This window comes from Belonocnema kinseyi, chromosome 7, assembly GCF_010883055.1.
Source record: "Belonocnema kinseyi isolate 2016_QV_RU_SX_M_011 chromosome 7, B_treatae_v1, whole genome shotgun sequence".
Taxonomy (NCBI): Eukaryota; Metazoa; Arthropoda; class Insecta; order Hymenoptera; family Cynipidae; genus Belonocnema; species Belonocnema kinseyi.
Window position 1 is genome coordinate 38,365,479 of NC_046663.1, and position 24,108 is coordinate 38,389,586.

The window sequence follows — 24,108 nt, forward strand, 5'->3', positions numbered from 1 at the left end:
TTTTGGGATAATAAATAAATTTTTTGAGGAATTTCATCGGCACCGTCGGAAAGAGGAGATCTTAAACAATAAAAATATATGTGTCTCAATTTTTTCTAGTGTAGAATAGTCTTAGTTATTGGCCGTTGAAAAGCAGTGTCCCGGTAGTGGCGTTTTGGCCGTTTAAGGGTTTTAAACCCCTACAAAATCCCTCACTTCTGATAAATAAATTCATTAAAATGCACTAAAATATTATAAAATTCCGTGATATTCTATAGTGCTATTTTCTGAAATAATGGAAAATGTGTTAAAATTCATTGATACAGTTTTAAAATCCCTTGAAATCATTAAAATCCTCGGAAATCTTTTAAAATAACGAGAAATCTTTTTAAATATTTTAAAATCTGATACGTCCTGTATAAAATCATTTGATATCTTCAGAAATTCGAGTACATTCTTTATCCTATAATATTTCAAAAGCTTTAAAATTACTTAAAATTAATTAAATTAATTTTTTTTCATTTAAAAGATTTTTTTTAATTCCCTAGAAGCTTTAAAAATATCCTAAAATCTTAAGAATTCCTTAAAATTATTGAAATCTATTAAAAATTGCTCGGAACATTTAAGACAGAACCTCCGAATTTTTCCACGGTGAACCGATCTTTATAAAAATTTGGGATTAAGTACATTTCACCCTTTAGAATAGAAGCTATACTCGACTGACATGTGATTTTTATTTTTAAGGGGTGAAAACTACCCCTTAAGCTAAAAAATCAAATAAATATAATAATAAAGGTTATAAAGGTTAAATTCAAGTATAAGTATTCTTTTACATTGAGGATTATAATTTATATACTATAAAATAATATTTACAATATTTCAACCCTTAAACTCCACCCTTAATGACAAAATTACTAAAAAAAATGTTTCTTTCATCTTAAATGGTTTGTATGGTGCGTATATGATAAATAAAATTCTATTTAATACTTTATATAATAATAAATAATTGAACACAATATTTCAACCCTTAGAAACCACCCTTACTGTCAAAATATGCGAGAAAAAAGATAAATGTTTTAATGACACATATATGGAAATTTGGAATATTTTAAGTATATATATTGTGTCAGCTACAAATCCTATAAATATGAATATTTTATAACGTGCTGTATTTCGAGATTTTGTTAAATAAATGGCTTGAAAAACATGGCCTTCACTCTCAACTGCTAACGTCTAACAGTGATATTTCGGTTAATTTTTGTCCTACGCAAATAAAAAAAAAGCAAAATGTTCTACGGAATAAATCCTAAATTATTATTATTTTTTTAAGTTTAATATTTAAAATAATATGCATCCTAAATTGGCAAAACTTTAGGAATATATTATAAGTATCTAAATAAAGTAAGTTATAGAAGGATAACCTTTAATTTAAAATCTGGTGGTAAATATATCAGTTTTATTGCAGTATTCAAAAAAAACTCAATTAGCTGCTTATTCTGATCATAACTCCGTCAATTTTTATGCTAATGACTTGGAATTAATTTTATTTTGAAGATTTTTCAAAGCTTCATTTACGTTGTGAAATTTTTTTTCGTAGAATTAAAATTTTCCGAGTTGTTCGAGAAAACCCAGTTAAAACTTGTTTTTTTTTGGGCGGAAAATGAACATTTTCAATCACGTGTTACTCAAAAATGATTGATTTAAAAAAAAAAAGTATGTAGAACACTTTTTACTTAGAATTCATCCCTTTATCGATTTATGCAGTTATTTTCAACATTTGATTTTCCACCCCCGGGGCAAAAGCACACATTGGCACAATATAGTTTCTGTTCTAGAGGGTGAAATATACTTAATTCCACATTTTTATGAAAATCGGATTACCGTGAAAAAATTCTGAGGCGAAGTCCCTCGTTTACTGGACTAAATAAGGAATATAGAGATTGGTTTGTGAGGCCTGTTTTTATTATAAAATTTTTTTTTAATTCCCGGTCAAAAAATAAATTCACTCTTCTTTCCCAGTTTTTCCCCGCCTCATAAAAAATTCCCGGTCATTTCCGGATTTCCCGGTACAATGGGTACAGGGCCCGATATGTGAGGCCTGAGGTAGGATAGACACCCTCACTATCTAAATAGTTACTCTAAACATTTTTTCCGGAAATAAACCAGTAATCACTGTACCTATTGTCGTCAAAAAAGGTGAATAGGTGACATTTTTTTATAAAATAGGTGGTAAATAGGCGATAAAAAAATGTTAAATAAGACAAACAAACACGGTATAATTTGTTGTAAACCAAATGGTTAAATTTTCAATCAAAAAAGATAAATAGTCTCCATTTTTAAACCATAAAATTTCAATTTTCAACCAAAAAATTAATTACATGAATTTCTATCAAGAAAAATTAATTTTCAATTATAAAAACAGCAATAAAAACGAATTTTCTACAAAAAAGTTGAATTTTGTGCCAAATAGTTGAATTTTCTACCAAATTTTTAAATTTTCAATAAAATAATCTAATCCTCAACCAAAATTGATCAATCTTCAACTAAAAAGTTGCATTTTTAACCAAAAACTCAAAAAGAGATCAAGTTTCTACCAAAAAAAATTAATTTTCTACCAAGAAAAATTTTTCAGTCAAGAATGAAAAATAATGTTAACCAAATTGTTCAATTTTCAACCAAAAATATCAATGTTCATCAAAAAATGTTATAGTTGATATTTCCACAACAAAATTTTAATTAAAAACAAAAAACAGTTTCTTGAAATTTCAAGCCAAAAAGCCTAATTCTCTATAAAACAATTTAATTTTGAAAACGAGAACTTGAAATAACAAAAAAGTTTATTTAAAATTAACCAGTTGACTTTTTTAACAAAATATTAATATTTTTAGTTAAAAAAAAGATTTTTACAACAAAAAGAATTGTTAATTTTATTTTTTAACCAAAAATGAGCTTATAACTTTTGGTCGAAAATTTATACTTTTGTAAAAAAATTCATATTTTTTATCGAAAATGTATGTTTTTTGATTGAAAATTAATTCCTTTTATTTGAAAAGTCTATTATTGTATTTTTGTTTAAGAAATTATCACTTTTACTTTCAAAACATACTTTTTGTGAAAATTCAACGATTTGTTTGAAAAAGTAATCGTTTTTGGTCGAATATTTATATTTATTTGGTAGAAAATTCATCTTTTTGGTTGAAAATTAATTCTTTTTATTTACAAAGTCTATTATTGTTGTATTTTTGTTTAAGAAATCTCTTTGAATTAAAAAACATACTTTTTGTGAAAATTCAATGATTGTTTTGAAAAAGTTATCGTTTTTGGTGAAAAATTTATAATTTTGTAGAAAATTCATCTTTTTTGGTTGAAAATTAATTGTTTTTATTTAAAAAGTCTACAATTGTTTTGAAAAATTCATCGTTTTTGGTCGAAAATTTATACTTTTGTAAAAAAATGCATATTTTTCATTGAAAATGTATCTTTTTTTATTGAAAATTAATTCCATTTATTTGAAAAGTCTATTATTGTATTTTTGTTTAAAAAATAATAACTTTTACTTAAAAAACATACTTTTTGTGAAAATTTAACGATTTTTTTGAAAAAGTCATCGCTTTTGTTCAAAAATTTATACTTTTGCAAAAAATTAATATTTTTTGCTTGAAAATTTATCTTTTGGTGGAAAAAACTTTTTTTTTTTAGTTGTTACAAATTCACCATTTATGTCAGAGAGTTAATAATTTCTATTTAAGACTAGTATTATATTTTTGGTGTTTAGTTAAAAACTCCACAAATTCCTTGAAAGTTTAATTATTTTATTGCAAATTTCACTAGTTTCTTAAAAAAATCACCCTTTTTTGTTTAAAATCAATCTCTTGGTTCCAAAAATCTATTATTTGGTTCAAAATGTATGTTTTTTGAGTGAAAGTTCTTTTGATCAAACACAAAACACAAAAGTATCATATTTCTGTTCCAGAATTAAACTGAATTCAATTATTTTGTTAAAAAGACATATTTTTTTGTAGAAAATTCATCCTTTTTGGATTGAAATTTCTCTTTTAATTTGAAAAATCGTCTTTTTGGGTAGCAAATTCAACTATTTGCTCAAAAAAAAATCAACTTTTGGCTAAAAATTCATCGTTTGGTTAGAAATTCTACTATTTGGTTGAAAATTCAACTCTTTTCCTAAAAAGTAATCTTTTTTTTATCAAAATTTCAACTGATTTATTGAACACTTGTATTTTTAGATAGAAAATCCATCCTTTTGGTGTAAATATCTTCATTTGTTAGAAAAGTCATATTTTTAGTTGAAAATTCGTCTTCCTTGCTTTAAAATTAAACTTGCTTGGAAAATATTCATATTTTCAAATTTAAAATTTTAAATTATGTTTGAAAATGCAACTCTTCCTGGTTGAAGTTTAATCTCCTCCGTTTGAAAATTCGATCATTTGGTTCAAGATTCGTCGATTAGGAAAGTGTAATAAAAACGGTATTTGGTGTGCAAGTTATAATTTTGAATAAAATGTTACTTTTTCAATTGAAAAAAGGTGACAAAAGATGAGAAATCCCAAAATAGGAAAAAAATATGACAAATGCCTAAAAAAAGGTGACAAATGGTGACAAAATTTAAAAAAAGGTGACACTCTGTGATTACTGATAAATTCAAAACAAAGTATATTCGTAAATGTGATAAAAAATTGTTTTTTGACCAAAAAATCACTCACCCAGTCATATGGTATTCCAGGTTCTTCTTTCCCTCCAGGCGAACTCTTAGGATCCTTTTCCTCATCTTTGGCAAGAATTTCTTCATCAGATTTCTCCTCCTTCTCCTTATCAAACAATTCCTCCTTTTCCTTCTCATCATCCTTCACTGAATCTCCTTGACTCAATTGCGCATTATTCCCAAGACACGCACCCATAGGCCGAGATATCGGCGTCATACTATTCCTACAACTTGAATCCGGTCCATTAAACACTCCCCTGCCACCTGGATTGTTTGACATCAAAGGCTGATTCTGCACTCCATCCTTGCCCCCTTTCTCATAAACTCCCTGTCCCTGCATATGAATTCCGCTTCCCGGCTGAGCCGAAGAAGCTTTCGACTCGTCAGTCCTCGAATTCACGTCCCCGGATCGATTGCCAGAATACTCAAAAGATTGATTCGGATAATTCTGCTGTGGAAAGTAATTATTTGGATAGCGATTGACACTCGACTCGCGAAAGTAGGGATCATTGCACTGATCCTGACTGTAATTCTGCTGCCAGAATGGATCGCCTGGCAAGGCCGAAGAAGAGGAAGCCTGTGCTTGATTTGCTGGATAATTCTCAGCTGGATTTGTCGTCGAAGTGCCTGTTTGGCAAGCAGTTGGCGTCGACACGTAATTCTGTGCCTTCTGATTGTCAGGACTTGAAAAAATTTGTTCGTTCTGGCTCATCACAGGATTTTGGGTTTGCTGTGTTGGCGGGAAAGTCAGCGATTGATTCTGAGCTTGATTCTGTTGATTGAGAGGATATCGATGACCCTGGATCTGACCAGGAGCTGAGCCTGGAGTTTGATAGCCGAGATTCGACGATGCTGGTGCGGACGATCGACTCTGGATAATATGATTCTGATAGCCGTGAATTTGTGGATTTTGAGATGTGGGATTTGTTGTCTGACTTGCCGGATATGATATCTGGTTTTGGGGCAAGCCTTGATTCTGAGTTATTCCTGAATTCTGAGCTATTACTGGATTCTGAGATATTCCTGGATTCTGCGATAATCCTGGATTCTGAGCACTGCCCTGACTCTGACTGATTCCCGAATTCTGACCCATACCCTGATTTGGACCATAGTGCATCTGATTCGGGGGCAAATTCTGCAATGGATTCGTTGATTGATTAGCCCCGAAGCCAAGAGCTGGCGACAATGAAGGCGTATTCGCTGCCATTTGATTCTGGGAATAATGAGCCTGATTCTGAATTCCCATATTTTGAATTCCCAGATTCGAATTCTGCTGATTGGCCGGATATGGTCTCTGATTCTGTATAATTGCACTCGGATTCTGATTGAAGCCTTGGCTCGGCGTAGCAACACCAGACTGCTGATTTGTCCCATAATTCTGGGTCGATCCAGCAACATAACCTTGACCCTGATTGCCGCCAGGATAGGACGAATAATCCGAAATAGCCGGCTGGAAATTGGCAGATTGATTTGGAACTTGCGGATAATTTTGTTCCTGATTCATCGTCGGATAATTGCGCTCTGGATCCTGATAAGGATAATTCTGTCGTGGAAAGATACCAGATGCTTCATAGTTGCTTCCCTGATTTTGATTACCAGGCTGATCATTGCCTGCGATATAATTTTGATTGGGATAATTTTGACTGGGATTATTATACCCTTGATCCGAAGTCTGTGGATACTGTTGAAAGTTCTGATTCCCGTACCTCTGCTGCTGCTGCTGCTGGCCCTGATTATTATAAAATTCATTAAACTCCTGCGAATTGTCATTCCGATAATAATTTCCTTGTTCGTTCTGCGGATAATTCTGATATCCCGGAAATGAATTCGAATTCCCGGTACTTGGAAACCCAGGACTTGCCTTCTGCGCCGGAAAATTCTGATAATTCCCGGATTTAGTGGAATTTCCAGGATTATTTGTATCAGTCTCTGCAGGCTCGGCGCTTGTCGTCGATGAAGAATTCGGCTGGACACTGGCAGCAGGTTTATTTTTAACTGTCGCCTTTTTCCCCTTCTTACCCTCTCCCTTCGGTTGACGTGCTTTTGGCCGTTTGGCACCACCAGGCGGAACTTTCTCGCCAATAGTTTCCTCCAAATCCAAATCGTCCTCCTCATTAACCTGCCGTTTTCGCAGAAAATGATAGAGAATGTCAGGATGATTCCAAATCTTGCAGCAGACTGCAAACGCTTTCAAGGGATTGGGCACCGCTCGCGTCTTCACCACTTGATTCATGAACGTGTCATACAACTTTCGCTGATGCGGCGTCATCCTGACCAGAAGAATGTATTCCTCCTTCTGTGGCAGGGAGATCTGCAAAACCGAGTGAGATCTTCGTTGCACAAAACCCTCCAAGAGGGCGTGTAAGACATGAGCCCTGTATCGCATCAGCCTTATATCCTGAGGTGTCGAATCGATACACTGTCCATTTTGAATTGGCCTCTCAAACATATTACAAAACTCGCTTTTCGTGCCGAGATAATTGGGTCTCACAAAATCTACCATGCACCAGTACTCGAGTAAATTATTCTGCAGCGGATAACCCGTCAACACTATTCTGCGCTTCGTTCGCATTTGTTTCAGGGCCAAACTGATACTCGCGTGGGAATTTTTGATTCTGTGACCCTCGTCGCAAATGACAAGATCGGGTCCTGGACTCACCAAAGCCGTGTGCATCCCATCAAGCAATCCCTTATTCTTATCATCCTCCTCGACGTCCACCGGATCCTTGAAAGGCTGGCCGCGTTTTCGCTTAGCCTTGTTTGCTTTCTTCAATGACAGCTGCCTGTACAATTCGTATCCAATCAACAAGACACCTCCATTCTTCTGCCAGTCTTGAATAACTCGCGCTCGAGCCGCCATCGTTTTGTGCGAATCATTCAGAATGTGAAGTCGAAAATGTCGAGGTCGTATCTCCAGTCCTGCGGGAGCGTCCACACTGAATGGCGTTTTCACCGATTCCGACTGCTTCTCATCAAATTCCTTGTTAGTTGACTCCTCCTTTTTCACGGCTTCCTCTGGCTCCTTTTTTATGTTTACATCATCCTTTTTCGCGTCTTTATGCGCCGACGGATCATAGTTGGGATAATGCTGAGCGGGATTTCCGTAGGGCGGATAAATGGATGAATTGATTGAAGGATCCATTGATGGATCCACACCAGGATAAACTTCACCGGGACGATTCTCCATTCCCGGATACATCGACGACTGCATTTGATTCTCCATTCCCGGATACATATTCCCTGCTTGATTCTCCAGTCCGAAATTGCTTCCGGGAATAGTCGCTCGCGGCATCGGATTGAAATTCCCGTAGACTGCATTCTGGCTCATATCTCCATGGAAATTATGATTCAGAGGATTCTGACTCAAAGGATTCGGATTAAGAGGATTCTGATTGATAGGATTCTGATCCAATCCTTTATCCAGAATCCCATCGGATGGATATCCCATCATATTATGAGCATCAAAGCCCTGACTCTGAAAGGCATTCTCATGCATTATATTCTGTCCATCCTGTCCCATTCGATTCGCAGATTCGGAAGCACTCGACATATCACTCTGACTTCCCTCCTCCTTGACCTCGTGTTTCGTCTCAGTTCCCGGCTCGGATTTAATAATCGGCTCCGGCTCCTGCTTCGGAGCATTCGGATCTTCATACGGCAGCCACATATTAAACTCAGCTAACCAATTCTGCAGTGTATTAATCGGCATGATGCAGAGAACCGTTCTGGCTGTTGTGCATCGAAAAAAAATGTCACAAAAACTAGCCACCTGAAGTGTCTTACCCAAGCCCATACTGTGAGCAAGAATACAACCAAAGCCCGAACTTGTCTTATATCGGTCAATACTCTCGACAATGTTGTCAAATAAGAATCGGATACCCCCTATCTGATGAGGTTTGATGATCCTCGCAACCTGGGGCGCCAGGAAGACATCAGGCTCGCTTTCGGGATGACCGACATTAATCAAGACCCGGCCATGTTCATCCGGAACATTGTAACGATCATTGGTATGCATTCCAGAATTGGCTGGATCATCGTCATTGTCTGTTTCCTCGCCCGCACTCCGATCGCTCAAGACTATACAGTCATCGTCGGAACTCTCGCTCGAACTCGATATAGTCACAACATCCTTGCCTTTCGCTGGTTTCGGCGGCTTGGTCGCACTCGACATTTTTCTCATCGCATGCATCTGCTTCTCGCGCAAAGCTTCGTCCAACTCGGCATCGGACATGTCCGAGTCCGAGTAATACTCGCGATCAATGGGCTCCTTCTTAGGAACTACTGGCGAAATACTCACGGATGGTGTCATCATTCGAATCCGCTGCTGCAGCATACTTGGCCCGGTGGATGCGCGATTCGGTACCCGAGAAATCGAGGTCTGCGCACCATGAAAAGGTCCGCCGCGTCCTCTTTGCCACTTCATTTCCCCGATGGGCCTTCGCATCTGACCAGACTGCGCCTGACTAATACTCGCATGTGACCCAGCGCCCGATCCCGAGTTGACCTTCAGCAAAACAGTGCTAGGAAGACGAACCTGAGACGATGAGGAGGGCGAAGATTGAGAAATGGTAGTGCCAGCTAGGTTTTGTTTCCCCTGCAGGATACTCATGACTCGCGTCTGTGTTTTATTATTTTGTCGATTAATTGCCATCTGGCGCTGTACCTCACGTATGATCCTCTGCTGTTCTTGAACACGTCGCAGACGCTCCATCTCCTGACGCTGGGCTGAGAGTGTCGCCTCGTCCAGTTGCGTCTCGTCCATCACCTCTCGAATGTTTCTTCTCATGTTTGCGAGCTTCTTCTCCGCTTTCGTCTCGCACTCCGACTCCGAGTCCTCATTTTCCTCCTCCATCTTCTGCTTTTTCTTCGCCGACTCGGAACTATCAGAATCTGCGTGTCTTTTATTACCTTCACTGCCCTCGTGAACTTCGTCGTCACCGGACTCGCTTTTCTCCATCTCGTTCTCGTCATCGTCGTCCAGGTCCTTCGAGATTGATTTCCCAAGGAGATCTGCCTCGGACACCTCCTGACCTTCGATAGGAGCACCTTTGGAATAAAATGGAGAAATGTGTTATCTCTTTGACAGAAGTAAACAAATCTAATTCAGAGTGGCCGAAAAACTGCATTTGCAAAGTTCCCTGACTTTTTTCTGAATAATTTGTCCCTTTTCAGAGTGGCACACATTTTTCACGGTCAATAAAATTTTTTAAATGGAACACTCGAGCTACAACATTTTCCACTTAAGGTAATAAAAACTAAGCTTTAAATAAAAGCACTCAAAATTCTTAAATATAACATTTTATATAAAATTAATATAAAATTCTTAAATTAAAAATACTTAAAATCCCCCGGATGATTTTTTTTGCAATTTTATCAATCTCTTCAAACATTCTTAAATATTCTTTTAAAATAAGTTTTCAAACTAAAAAATCATTTTCAATTTCTCTGGGAATCTTAATATGTTTTTATTTTGTTTAAACCTTAACAGTTCTTAAAAAGCTTCTAAATTTTTTTTTAACTGAAAAAATCTACATTTTGTTTCAAATTAGGCTTTGGCTATTTGCATCGAAATTTCAGTACGAATTTCCGAATTCTGGCGGTACACACACTTCGTTTACATTATTTAAAATAATAATTTCAAGTTTTAAATTAATTTTTAATCTTTTGAAAACTTCTAAATATCTCTGGAAATTACTCAAATTTTGTCTAAAAATAATAACAGGGTGGCCGTTTTAATCGACGAAATAAATTCCCGATCATTTCCCGGTTCGCAAACATTTTTGACGGTCAATGAAATTTAAAAAATTGGAACACTAAAGCTGAAAAATTTTCCACTCAAGGTAATAAAAACTGAGCTGCAAACGAAAGCACTTAAAGTGGAACTGTTAAATTTTGAACTTTTAACATTGAAATAAAAAAGTTTTTGATTAAAAAATTTTGTATTCAAATGCTCAATAATTTACGCGTATAAAATTGAAGGTACTAACATTTTTCAATATAAAAAAATATAAATCTACGTTATCATTTTTAATTATCTAAATTTTAAAAAACAATCAATGAACTTTAAATTTTTTACAAAATTATATAATTTTAAGAAATTTTTTTAAGCTAGAAACATTAAATATTGAAAAATTGCAAAAATCTTCAACTAAACACTTCGTAAATTAGAAATTCAATTATTTTCTTTTTCAATAGTTTAAACATCCTTGGAAATTTTTTCAGAACTTCTAAATATCTGTCAAAATGAATTGAATTTTTTTCTACAATTTTCAGAAAATCCTGAAAATTTTAGAAAATTTCTTTACAATTTGGATGTATAAATAACAATTTACATTTATTACTTGTAGGCGAAATTTCAGTAATTTTCAGAGATATGTAGAAGTTTTGAAAAGATTCAAACTTAATGTAAAACTTGAAATAATAGCCTAATATAAAACAAAATGTCGATTTTCGCAGATTTTAAATACAAAAAAATTAGATTCTTTTCAAGAATTGCCAAAGGCTTCAAAAGAATAAAAACATTTTCTTAAGATTCCTACGAAAATTAAAAATAATTTTTAATTTTGAAAAATTATTTTAAGAGAATATTTTTTTAAAAATTTCAAAGATTTAAACGAAATTTTCAAAAAAGATTCTATAAAATTTTAAGAAAACTTTCTAAAATTTGCATGATAATTTTTTATCTTTTTAAAACTGCTAAATATCTCTTGAAATTGCTCAAATTTTTTCGACAAATGTTCATTTGTAAATTATACATCAAAATTTAAACATTTCACTCACAAAATAAGCATTTTTGAAATACAACAATTAAAATTGTAACGTTCAAAGTTTAAAGGCTCTTCGAAATTTAAACGATTCCGGGCTTTCTATGTCAAACAATTCAGTTAAAGATTCTTTACTTTTAAATATTTGGTTTCAATTTACTTGCCTTCAATAAAAATTCAAATATTGCTAAATATTCAATAATTAATATTTTTTTTAATTAAAAAATTCAAATTGAATGGATTAAACATAGAATATTTTAGGCTGAAATAATATTTTAAATTTAATAAAATCCTTTAATTAAGAATATATAATTTTGAAGACATCTTTAAATCTTTTAATAACTAAGACTTTCAAATTGAAACCGTTTAAGTTTTGACGTTAAAATCTAAAATTTCTTAAATTTTGAACTGATTTAAAATCTTTTTGTCAAATCGTTTGTGTTAAATTTTTATTACTTAAAATACAGATCAATTTAAACAAAATTTATTTATTAAATAAACATTTTTTTATCCAAAATTTTCAACATCAAAGGCTTTTACTTTTTATTTGTTCAAGTCTTTCAGAAAGCATTTTAAAATTCTTTAAATTAAAAATGTAAACTTAGAAATAAAAATTTTAAATGTAAAATTTTTTAAGTAAAAAAATTTGAATTACGCATTGTAAGCTAAATAATAGCATAATTGAAAAACATAACAATTCGAATAATTATTTAAAAATTGTTGAAATCGAACGTGGACAGATTTTTCCTCTACAAATTTGTAAACTTCCCGGTAAAAAAAAAAAATACACTGTAATTTCCCGGTTTCAAAAAATTCCCGGTTTGCCGGTCCAGCGGCCACCCTGAATAAGTATTCAATTGTTATTTATACATAAAAATTCAAAATTTTCACTTACAAATTAAACACTTTTAAATATTTAGTTTTAATTTACTCGTCTTTATTAACAGTCAAATATTGCTAAATGTTATATAATTAATATTTTTCTCAATTAGAAAATTTCAAATTGAATGAGTTAAAAATTAAATATTTTAAATGGAAACAATTTTCTTAATTAAATGAAAGCCTTTAATTACGAATATAATATTATCAAGTTATTTTTGAGTTGAGAATAGTACAGATCCATTACAAAAAAGTATTTCTATTTACAGTTGACATAATAAAAATGTTTTTTGATCAAAAATTTTTTAATTCAAACGCTTTTAATTTTTAAAGTCTTTACGACGGCATTTTCAAATTCTTAAAATTAAAAACGTACGCTTAAAAATAAAAATGGAAAAAATTGTATGCGAAAGATTCTCGAATTTAATCGATAGTTTTAAAAACTGTTGTTGCCGTTAAAAAAGTCACTGTTATTTCCCGGTTTTTCCCGGTCTCAAAAAATTCCAGGCCCAGCGTCCACCCAGCTATAGAGGCCGGTTTTCGAGGCCTTTAATTCAATAATTAAAATTCAGAAATAGATGTAGACCTTAATTTAATCATGTTTAACCCATGCATAATTTAAAGTGGTTCTTTCAGAAATTCCCTAAATTTCACCATTTTTTATAAATTACTTGCAGGTAAAAACCTTTAAAAAAAAACCTAAATCCCAAATCCTACAATGCAAAAAACAAAAACAAAAAATAAATAAACGAAAGAAAATAAAACAAACCTTCCAAAGGTAGTGTATCCAAAATATTGACACCATCAACATCTTCATCATCGTCAATATCATCGTCATCTAGTGGAGAGGAATTCATCTCATGTCTATCTGAATCCAATCTATTCATCTGATGTCTTTCCGAATCCAATCTATTCATCTGATGTCTTTCCGAATCCAATCTATTCATCTGATGTCTTTCCGAATCCAATCTATTCATCTGATGTCTCTCTGAATCCAATCTATTCATCTGATGTCTCTCTGAATCCAATCTGTTCATCTGATGTCTCTCCGCATCCAATCTACTCATCTGATGTCTCTCTGAATCCAATCTATTCATCTGATGTCTCTCCGAATCCAATCTGTTCATCTGATGCCTATCTGAATCTAATCTAACACCAATCTGTGTGTCAATAGTGTCATCCAAGTCCATATCATCTGCTGAACACTCAGCTTGTAGATCATCAAGTTCATCTGGATGCAATGGTTCACTTTTTTTCTCGTGCTCGCCATCGGATGTGTCGCCACTATAATCATCAGAACTCTCATCACGCTCTCGACGAGGTGGTGGACCAATTGGAGTGAGATCGACACTCGCAGGTATATCCGTTGGAACAGCATTTTGTTCTGGAACTCGAGCTGTGTTACGAGGAGGGACTCTCTCGATCGTAACATCTCCGATTCGAGTCAAGAAGCTATCCAAACTGTTGGACATCCTGGCTTATTTTATCTCTGTCTATCTTGGGCTAAAGTAACATCACTCGAAGTTGTTTAATGCACTTGAGTCATGGACCAGGTTTTAATAATCATTTAGATTAGTTAGAAGATTGTCTCAACTTCTGGAACACATAATTCAGATTTACAGTCTAAATTTCTGTGTTCTAATAAACTATGTGAAATATTGATAATAATTATATATCTGGGGCTGCCACAGACTTGGAAAATATGGAAAACGTGACTAAAAGTGACTATTGTTTAAGCATTTATGAGATTAGATGAAATTATATTGGTCAGAATTGCTAGAATAAATTTCACAAGTAATGTTCATAAAATTTTAATTCATTTTATTACAAGATAAATCAACATTTTTAACTTGACTGTCGTATTTCTATTTTCATGTTTTACAATGCGAACTAGAGACGAAGAAACTTGTAAATTAAAATAATTTAGAATTTTAATATTGCAGTGTTCAAAATTTTAAAAGCTTTACAAACAGGGAATACGGCGTGATTTTGCAACCAGAAACTTAATTTTTAATCAAGAAAGTTCCATTTTCAACTAAATAGTTGAATTTACAACACCAAAAATAATTATTATCAAAATAATTGAATTTTTAAGAAAAAGAGACGAATTATCCGCAAGACGGTTGAATTTTTAAACAAATGGTGGAGTTTTAAAATAAAAAAGATTAAACTTCATCCTAATTGTTGAATTCTCAATTTTAATTTCAATTAAAAAACATCTGAATTCAACCAAAAAAAAATTTTTAACAATTGAAACAGTTGAATTTCCGATTGACACATTAAATTTAAAACAAATTTAACAAAAGACTGAATTTTTCAAGCTAAATAGTCGAATTTTTCAGAACTTTCAAACAAATAGTTGAATTTTCAACCAAAAAAGATGAATTCTTAAACGAATAATATAATAGTGGATAGTTCAATAAAAAAATATCTTAATTTTCAATATTAAATAGTTGAATTACAAAAAATATAAATTATCAAGAAAACAGTTGATTTTCAACAAAAAAATTGATTTTAAATGAAATAGTTCAATTTGCAACAAAATAATTCAATTTGAACAAAAAGGTTAATTTTTAGCAGAGAAGGGTGAGTTTTCTACCAAAAAAGTTTAATTTTCAGTCCAAATGGACGAATTTTCTATTTAAAAAATACAACTGTTCGAGAAAACAAAATTTTATTTTAATAATAATTAATTTTCAACAGAATAAATTAATTTATCAATAAAAAGGTACATTTTTAACTCAGAAAGATGATTTTTTTATCCAAAAAGATGAATTTTCAATTTAAGGGGTTGAATTAAAAAAAATAAATAAACTTGAACTAAAAACAATGCATTTTCAACCAAAATATTAAATTTTCTTGTCAAAGACAAATTTGTTCGCAGGAAGTTGAATTATTAACACACAAATTTGAATGTTAATCAAAGCAAAACAGTTGAATCCTCAAATTAAACAGATTAATAATTTTAAACCGAACAGTTGCATTTTTACCAAAAAAGAAGCAATTTCTACAAAAAAGGCATCAATTTTCAATAAAATGGATTAATTTTTAACCAAATAGCTGAATTTCAACCAACAAGTTAAATTTGCAACAATATACATGAATTTTCCACCAAAAAGACGAATATTCAATCAAAAATGAAATTGTTCAATAATCAGTTCCAAAATTCATTTTCAACAAAATAGTAGTTCAACTTTCTACCAAAAAAAGTACATTATTAATTGCCAATTAAATAGTCGCACTTTTGACCAAAAATGATTACATTATTTCCAGGAAAAAGTCGAATTATCCACAAAAAAGTAAATTTTCGACCAATCAAAATAAATTTTCAACTTAAAAGTTGAATTTTCAAACAAAAAGACTAATTTTCTACCAAGAGATGCATTGTTACAAAAAATTTGATTCTTCAAGCTAAAAAGTAGGACGGTTTAAACCAAATTGGACTTTTAATCCCGAGAAGATCAATTTTAGTAAAAATAAAGTTTATTTTCAGCCAAAAAAGATGAAGTTTCAATAAAATAGCTGAATTGTTCTCAACAACAAAATTATTCTTCAACTAAAAAGTTGCATTTATAACAAGATAGTTGCATTTCAAGCAAAAGAAACGAATTTTCAACAAAAATTTGGATTTCTAGCCAAATAGATGAATTTCCAATCCAAAAAGACGAATTTTTAAGACATTTTTATCAAAAATGTAAAATTTCAACCAAAAAAGATGAATCCTCTATCTAAAAAGGAACATTTTTTATCCAAAAAGATGCATTTTTAATCAAACAGTTGAATATACAGCCAAAAAAGATGAATTCTCAATACAAAATTTCTTACTTGAATTTTCAACTAAATACCTTCAATTTTCAACCAAAGATGGAGTAGTTAAATTTTTAGTTAAAAAAATAGTTTTCAAAAAAAACTTTGACAAAATATTGAAATTCTCAATCAAATAGCTGAATTTCCAATGCAAAAAGACGAATGTTTAGAAAACAGTTACATTTTTAACAAGAATGTTTAATTTCAACCAAAAAAGGAAATTTTTTAATACAAAAGGACGTATTTCTAACAAAATAATTGAATCTTTGACCAAAAAGATGAATTTTCTATAAAAAATGTAATAGTTGAATTTTAACTAGACACCATGAATTTTCAATGAAAAATGGTTACAGTTAAATTTTGAGTTAAAAGAAAATTAATTTTCAATCAATCAAATGAATTTTTAACAATGCAAATCAATTTTCAACCAAATGATAGGACTTTTTAACAAAATAGTCAAATAATCAATCAAATGGTTAAATTTTAAATCCAAAAAGACGAATTAGCTTTATCGACCGACTAATAATTCAAGACTCCTACTTCAAAAGAACTCGTATTACACTAAAAGTCAACTGTATAAATTTCAACTTTTCACTGCCTCTATTAATTTACAAATAACTATAATTTGAAACATTCTAAAACTGGATGTGCTCTAAAAATAGAAAAAAATTCCGTTAGTTTGATTCATTTTAAGTAATTTATGCTTTGTTTATTCATCACATTAAATCTAATCTAATCTGAAGTAATTTACTTTACATTCTCAATTAAGGTTGAAAATAAATATTAAATTAGTATCAAATAATAATTAAATTATATTAAAGAACGTTAATTTTTCATAAACTATTCCGATACAAATCGCATCTGGGTTAAAAAGATTTTGAATCTTATTATTATAGAATAAAATATTAAGATAATTTCGTTCTAGCATCGACAGAATAGAGCATAACTAAAAACTTCGTTTTTCCTTAACCTTATCTTCACTTTTGCCTTCGCGATAACGAAACAGTTCGAATTAAAGAATACACATCTTAAACAGAAAAATGTAGACTTATCTTGTAAATATCCTAAAAATATTGGCTAAATTATTAATATTTTTATCTGTTTCTAAATTTATTTAAATCAGTCTTTCAAGAAGCAGAAAGCACACAGAAAAATATTTTAAAAACTTCAAAATAACTTATAAATTTCCGAAAAGCTTTAGCTTCTTTATATGAGAAAAACTGGTTTGAGATTGGAAATAACAAAAGCACTGTATGTGATATTTATTTGAAAAGTATCAAGCCCAAGGAAATCTCCCTTTATGACGAAAAAAATGTATTCAAAATTTATTCAAAAATTTAGACAAAATAAATAGTTTACATTTTAAACTGGACTTAAACTATTTTGTTGAAAATTAATTTATTTTGCTAAAACTTTGTCTTTTGTGACTGAATATTAATCTTCTTTTGTGATTAATTAATCTTTTTGAAACAAAATTAATTTCTTTGGTTGAAAATTGAACTATAAAGATTCTAAATTTTGTTGGTTTTGATAAAATTAAGCTTTTTTGGTAGAAACTTTAACTCTTAAGTTAAAATTCATTTAAAACTTCATATACTTTGTTAAAAACTCATATTTTTGGGTATAAATTAATCTTTTGGTTGAAAATTAATTTCTTTAATTAAAAAATAGTCTTTTGTTATTGAAAATTAATTTTGTTAACTAAAAATTAAACTATTTCATTTGTTGTCAAAAATTAATCTTTTTTGATAAACATATAATCTTCTTGGTTGAAAACTATTAGAATAAAAATTTACTTTTTTGGTTAAGGATTGAGTGTTTTAGTTAAAAATTCGTTTTTTGTTGTTGAAAATTAATTTTTTTACTGATAATTTAACTCTTCCCTATTTGGAAACTTTGTCATCTGTGGAAGAATATTAATCCTCTTGGTGACTAATTCATCTTTTTCGGTGAAATTTTTAATCTTTTATGATAGACATTTAATCTTATTGCTTGAGAAATCATTTTCTTTATTAAAAAATTTAACTATGTTGTTCAAAATTGATTCATTTTGTTGAAAATTGGTCTTTTTGGCAGGAAATTCATTCTTTGGGTTTAAAATTCTACTATAGAGTTACAAAACTTTTTCTTGGTTTAAAGATGTTTTTTTTTTGTTTTTTGAAAATTATTTATTTACTGAAAATATAGCTATTTCTTTTTTTTAGAAAATGTATCTTTTTTAGTAAAAAATTCCCTTATCATGTATTTTTTGGGACGAACATTCAATTTTTTTGGTAGAAAATGCATTTTTTTGTTATCAATGCAACTTTATTGTCAAAAGTTCCTCTTTTTGGTTTAATTCAACGAGTTTTCATTAAAAACTAAATTATTGTTTGGTGGAAACATAAAATGTTAACCTACATGTTAGAAATTAATTTTTTTAAAAGAATTTTCATCACTTTCATTAAAAATTTAACTATTTTGTTGAAAATTTCCTTTTTTTAATTGAAAATTAATTATTTTAACTGAAAATGTACTTCCATTTTTTTGTTCAAAATTTATTTTTTTTGAGTAAGTTTTAGTTTTCAAAAATAATTATTTCAATTTAAATAATATAATATAAATAGCAATAAAGTTACGTTTACTCATATCAAATACAACTTTTAATTCTGCGAAATATGTCTGGCTTTGATTAAATAATAACATTTTTAATTAGTAAATCTTACATTTTTGTCAGTTTTATTATGCGTACAAATGTGACATTCTTTGGCACTGCCCTTCAACTGAAACTAAATTCGTAGTAAAATTACCTTTGTGAATTTGGCAACATTCTTTCCCTCAATTTTTTCAAATGACCCAATCAGAATTGAGGAAAAGAATTATAATTTTGAGTTGGAGCATCATTTATTTTTTGATCATAAGAATTACAATTCTGATTTGGGACATACAATTTACATAAATACATACATACATACATCTTTACATAAATTTCCTGTTCCAATGTGAAAATTATAATTCTTTACGGAAATTCCCTGATCCAAGTTTAAATTACTTTTATTTCAAAAAATGCCCTCAGTCAGAATTATACTTATTTACAACAATTTTTATTATATAATTCAGAAATATATTAATTTCCTTTTTTTTAACTTGGATGAGGAAAGTTTCAAATTATGGAACATTTTCATCTACAAAAAAATGTTAATTGATAAAACTATAATTCTTTACGGAATTGTGTTATATGTAATTTATTTATTCCCTATCCAAACTCAGCAGTTAAACTCATTTCCAAAATAATCTAAAAGAAAGAATTTTTAAATTCAATAAAATTCTGGTTCCCTTTTTATAAATCAGAATAAAAATTATTTTCCAAAACTTTCCCTGTCCCAAAATAAGAATTATAATTGTTTATGGGAATTTTTTATAATATATTTGATTTATTTATTCCTCGTAAAAACTCAGCAATTACTTTTAGTTCCAAAAAATCCTTTTCTGTAGAAAATTCTTATTTTCGGCTGTAAGATCAAAAAATTTAGAAGAAAATTCAACTATTTAGTAGAAAATTTATCAATTTTTGTTAAAAATCCGTCTCTTTTTTTTAAGTACGATTTTTCGTTTAAAATGAACTAGTTTGTTGAAAATTCGTTTTTGTTAGTTAAAATACAGCTTTTTTCATTTTCAACCAAAATCTTTTTTTGTTTAAATATCAACTATTACATTTTTTTTTGAAGATTCATCATTTTAGTTGAACAATCGTTTTTCTTTTTTAAAAATTAATTTCCGAACTGAAAGTCTAAGTATGATATTGGCAATTCTACTATTTTGTTTAAAAAATTGTATTTTCAGCTCTAAAATTAAACCATTTAGTAAAAAAATGAACTGTTTGGTTCCATGTATGTATGTTGAAATATCAACTATTATATTTTGTATTGAATTTTTAAATTCATAAAATTCTGATTCCCTTTTTATAAATCATAATTAAAATTTTTATCCAAAATTCCATGCGCTATATAAAAAATTGCCGTTTTCAAGACAAATTTTTATTCTTCACGAAATTCCCTAAACCAAAATTATAATTTACGGAAATGTGTTTTTTTTTAGTTAACTTACAAATAAAAATTATAATTATTCACAACCATTTCTATTATAATTCAGAAATATAGAAAAATAATCATTTTTAAATTCAAACAAATTCGGATTCGTTTTTTATAAATGAGAATTAAAATTATTTTTCAAAATTTTGTGCTCCGTGTCAAAAATTGCCTGTTCCGAGACAAAATTTTAATTCTTTACGCGAATCTTTTTTATATTTTTTATTTATTTATTCCCTGTAAAAACACAGAAATTTTTATTAGCAAATAAACATGACTTTTAAATTCAAACAAATTCTGATTTAAAACAAGGAACTTGGTAAATTTCCTTTTTTTTTTAACAGAATTCAAATTATTTTCCAACATTTCACCTTTTTCTTCCAAAATGTGTTAGTGGAAAGTTTTCAAAATCAAATTTTTTCCCTTTTGTTTTCACATTTTGTTGAGGAACACATGCAATGAAGCAATTCTTTACTTGCATTTATTTCTGAATATTGTTTTACTTTTTCTGAATCCTTTTTTGTCTTCAGAATTCTTATTTTACAGGAAAATTTAAATAATATAGTATATTTTTAACATCTTTCATCAGTAATATTCAACGACATTGCTTATTTTTTATGATACTTGGATCCTCGTTTGACAATGAGATAACAGTTCACGACTTGGCTTGTATTTGTGTTTACTGAAGGGTTTTGATTTACTTTTCTTTTTTAAATCTATTAAATTATCGTCCTTTCACGTAAATTAAACTATTTATATTTTATTTTAATGTATTTTAAATTTGAACCTCCGATATCAGTCGAATTTTGGAAATTTTTATTAGATCCCTATTCGATAATCATCGTGCTTTGTTATCAATTTTTTAATTTTTTGTCTTATTTTATTTTCTCATAAAATTTCTCCATTAATAAACTTATGTGTAGTCTGAATTCAAAAGTGTGAGTCCAAAATCAAAAGATGTGAAATGGAAAATTAACTTCATTTTCTAAGCAAAACTTCCAGTTTTCTAACCAAATATTTGAAAAGTATTATAAATGAACTTCAATGTTTCTTTTAAATGTTATTATTTGGTCTATAAATTATCAAACTTCCTATTTATTTATCGCAAGCTTCGGAGTCGTTTCCCTGTTGCCCTCTTTTTCTCGTTGTTCCACTCAAATGCAAACTGAGTTTATAGAAACCAATAAGAAAATTGAACTATTTTTGGTTGAAAGTTCATTCTTCTCGGATAAAAAGTCTACTATTAAAGTTTTGGTTAAAAATTCATGTTTTTTTTTTGCTAACATTTTTAATATCTGGATAACAACTTAATTATTTCGTTGAAAAATCAAAGATTTGATTGATATTGATTTTTATCGACTGACCATTTTGTTGTTAAAAATTTAACTATTTTTTAAATATTCAACTTTTTAATTTAAAAATTCATCTCGTTCTGTAAAAATGTCATCTTTTTTGTTTAAAGTGGTTGAAAATTCGTCTTTTTTTGTAGAAAAAAAAAACAATTTTTCGTTAAAAATGCAATATTTTGGTAAAAAATTAATTTTTTTCAGTAAAGGTTTCAAGTATTTTAAGGAAAAATCGTTGTAGTCAAAATTTTAGCTAACTCGTGAAAAATGTATATATTTTGTTGGAAACTCCTTTTTTTTATAGAATATCAAATTGTTTGGTTGAAATGCAACTGTTAAATTCAAACTTAATCTGTTTGGATAAAGGAATCAAGAATTTAGTTGATTTTTTTTTTTTTTTGTTAAAATCAAGCTGTTTTTAATTTTTAACTTAAATTTTTTTTTTGAAATATCAACTATTACGTTTTTTGTTGAAAATTCGTCTTTGTAGGTTCAAAATTCAAATCTTTACTTTAAAGTTGTAGATTTGTAATTTTAGTTAAAAACTCTTTTGCTTTCTTTGTTATAAATAAATTATCTCATATAAAAAAAGTATTTTGTTGAAAATTAACTTTTTTTGTTGAAAATTCATATTCTTAGGTTCAAAATTTCATTTGCTTTTTAGAAAATTCGTATTTTTGGCCTGAAAATTTAACAATTAGAAAAGTTATTTCTTTATTGAAAATTAATATTCTTGGCTATTTACTCGTCGTTTTGGATGAAAATTCGATTTTTTTGTTTCAAAATTAATTTTTTTAACTGAAAATATAATTATTCCACTTTTGTTGGGTAAATTTATCTTTTTTAGTCGGAAATTCATGTAATTTATTAAAAATTAAACTTTTTAATAGAAAATAAGTTTCCTGGCCCGTAAATTTAAATAATGAGTTGGAAATTTGGTATTTGTGTTGAAAAATGATATTTTTCGTTAGAAATTTAATCTTCTTGGTTGTAAGTTCAACTACTTGGTTAAAACTTAATTTTTTTCGGTTAAAAGTTCAATCATAAAATCAAAAGTTCATTCATATTTTTTGGTAGAAAATTAATCTTCTTGATAAAAAATGTAACTTTGTGTTTGAAAATTCATTTATTTGGTTGTAAAATCTTTTCTTTTGGTCACAATTTAATCTGCTTGGTAGAAAATTGAATTAGTTAAAAATGTATGTATTTTGTTAAGTAACCTTCTTTTTTTTATAGAAAATTAAACTTTTCGATTGAAAACCTGTCGGTTTGATTTGAAAATTTATCTCTTCTGGTAGAAAATCAATCTTTTTGGTTAACAACACAACTGTTTGAGTCAAAATTAATCTGTGTTTTGTTTTATCAAAAAATATTGTTCTATCTACAATTAAAATAATGCATTCGAAGTTTATTTTATAGACTGTTATTCAGAATATAAATTAAATCAATATTTCAGCGCTGTTTCTAGTTTACAAAGCCATCAGTAAACATGTCGTTCATTTAAACGTTCAGAATTTCAAACACATGTTGGTTGAGGATTCAACTATTTTGTTGGAATTTCGTACTTTTTGGTTAAATTCAAGTGTTTCTTTTTATTTAAACTGAACTTTTGTTCTTTGTCAAAATATCACCTATTATATTTTTTGTTGAGAAGTTATCTATTTTTTAAATTTGTTGTGAAAATATGCAGTTTCAAAGTGGGCCTTCAATATTAAATAATTAAAAAATCGATCCGTTTTCAATTTAAAATTTATATCCTAGGATAAAAAATCTTTTTGGTTGAAATTTAATGTTCTTTAAAAATTCAAATATTTCGTTAAAAATTCATATTTTTCGATTTACAATTAAACGGGTTTCTTTAAAATTAGTTTTTTATATTGAAAAAATATATTTTTTGGTAGAGATTTAGAGTTCTTATTTAAAAATTCAATTATTTAGTTAAAAATTCATATTTTCGATTTAGAATTAAAAGGTTTTGTTTAAAATTCTTTTATTTTATATTAATCATTAATTCTTTCAATTTTAAAGTTAACTGTTTGGATAAAAATTCATATTTGCTGTTAGAAAATTAATCTTCTTGGTTAAAAATGTATCTTTTTATTTGAAAATCCATTTATTTGGTTGAAAATTGACCTATTTAGGTGAAAAATCATCTCTTTTGGTAGGACCTTATCTTCTTGGTTGAAAATTTAATTATCTGTTTAAAAATGTATGTATTTTGTTGAGAATCTTTCTTTTTTGGTAGAAAATTAATCTTCTTGGTTAAAAACGCAACTGTTTACGTAAAAATTAATCTTTTTGAAAATCTATCGCGGAAAACTGTTTTTTTATCCTGTAAAATTTCATTTTTGGTCCTTATCAAAGAAAATTTTCAATCAAAAACTCAGTGGTCAAAATTGCATCATTTTCAAATTCGAGTAATTGTAATAAAATATGCAGTTTCAAAATAGGACTTTAATAATAAGTAATTCAACAATTATCAAAACAAATGGAAATAATCAATTTCAATTTTAAAACTGTCAATTTTTTAATAATTCCTCAATTGT

The 24,108-nt window shown here is 29.2% G+C and overlaps 1 protein-coding gene across 2 annotated transcripts in view; it reads right to left on the reverse strand.

Moving 5' to 3' along the window:
• Positions 1-24,108, reverse strand: part of LOC117175816 — a 62,132-nt gene that overhangs the window by 36,701 nt on the left and 1,323 nt on the right. Inside the window, exons 2-4 of one of the 2 annotated variants that reach the window (XM_033365573.1) lie at positions 13,472-13,938; positions 13,112-13,174; positions 4,701-9,745 (exon numbers count right to left, since the gene is read on the reverse strand). In XM_033365573.1, coding sequence (XP_033221464.1) covers positions 4,701-9,745; positions 13,112-13,174; positions 13,472-13,814 — 5,451 coding nt within the window. In that variant the 5' untranslated portion in view covers positions 13,815-13,938. Of the gene's footprint in view, positions 1-4,700; positions 9,746-13,111; positions 13,296-13,471; positions 13,939-24,108 lie in introns of those variants that run through there. The other variant, XM_033365571.1, reaches the window with a different exon arrangement.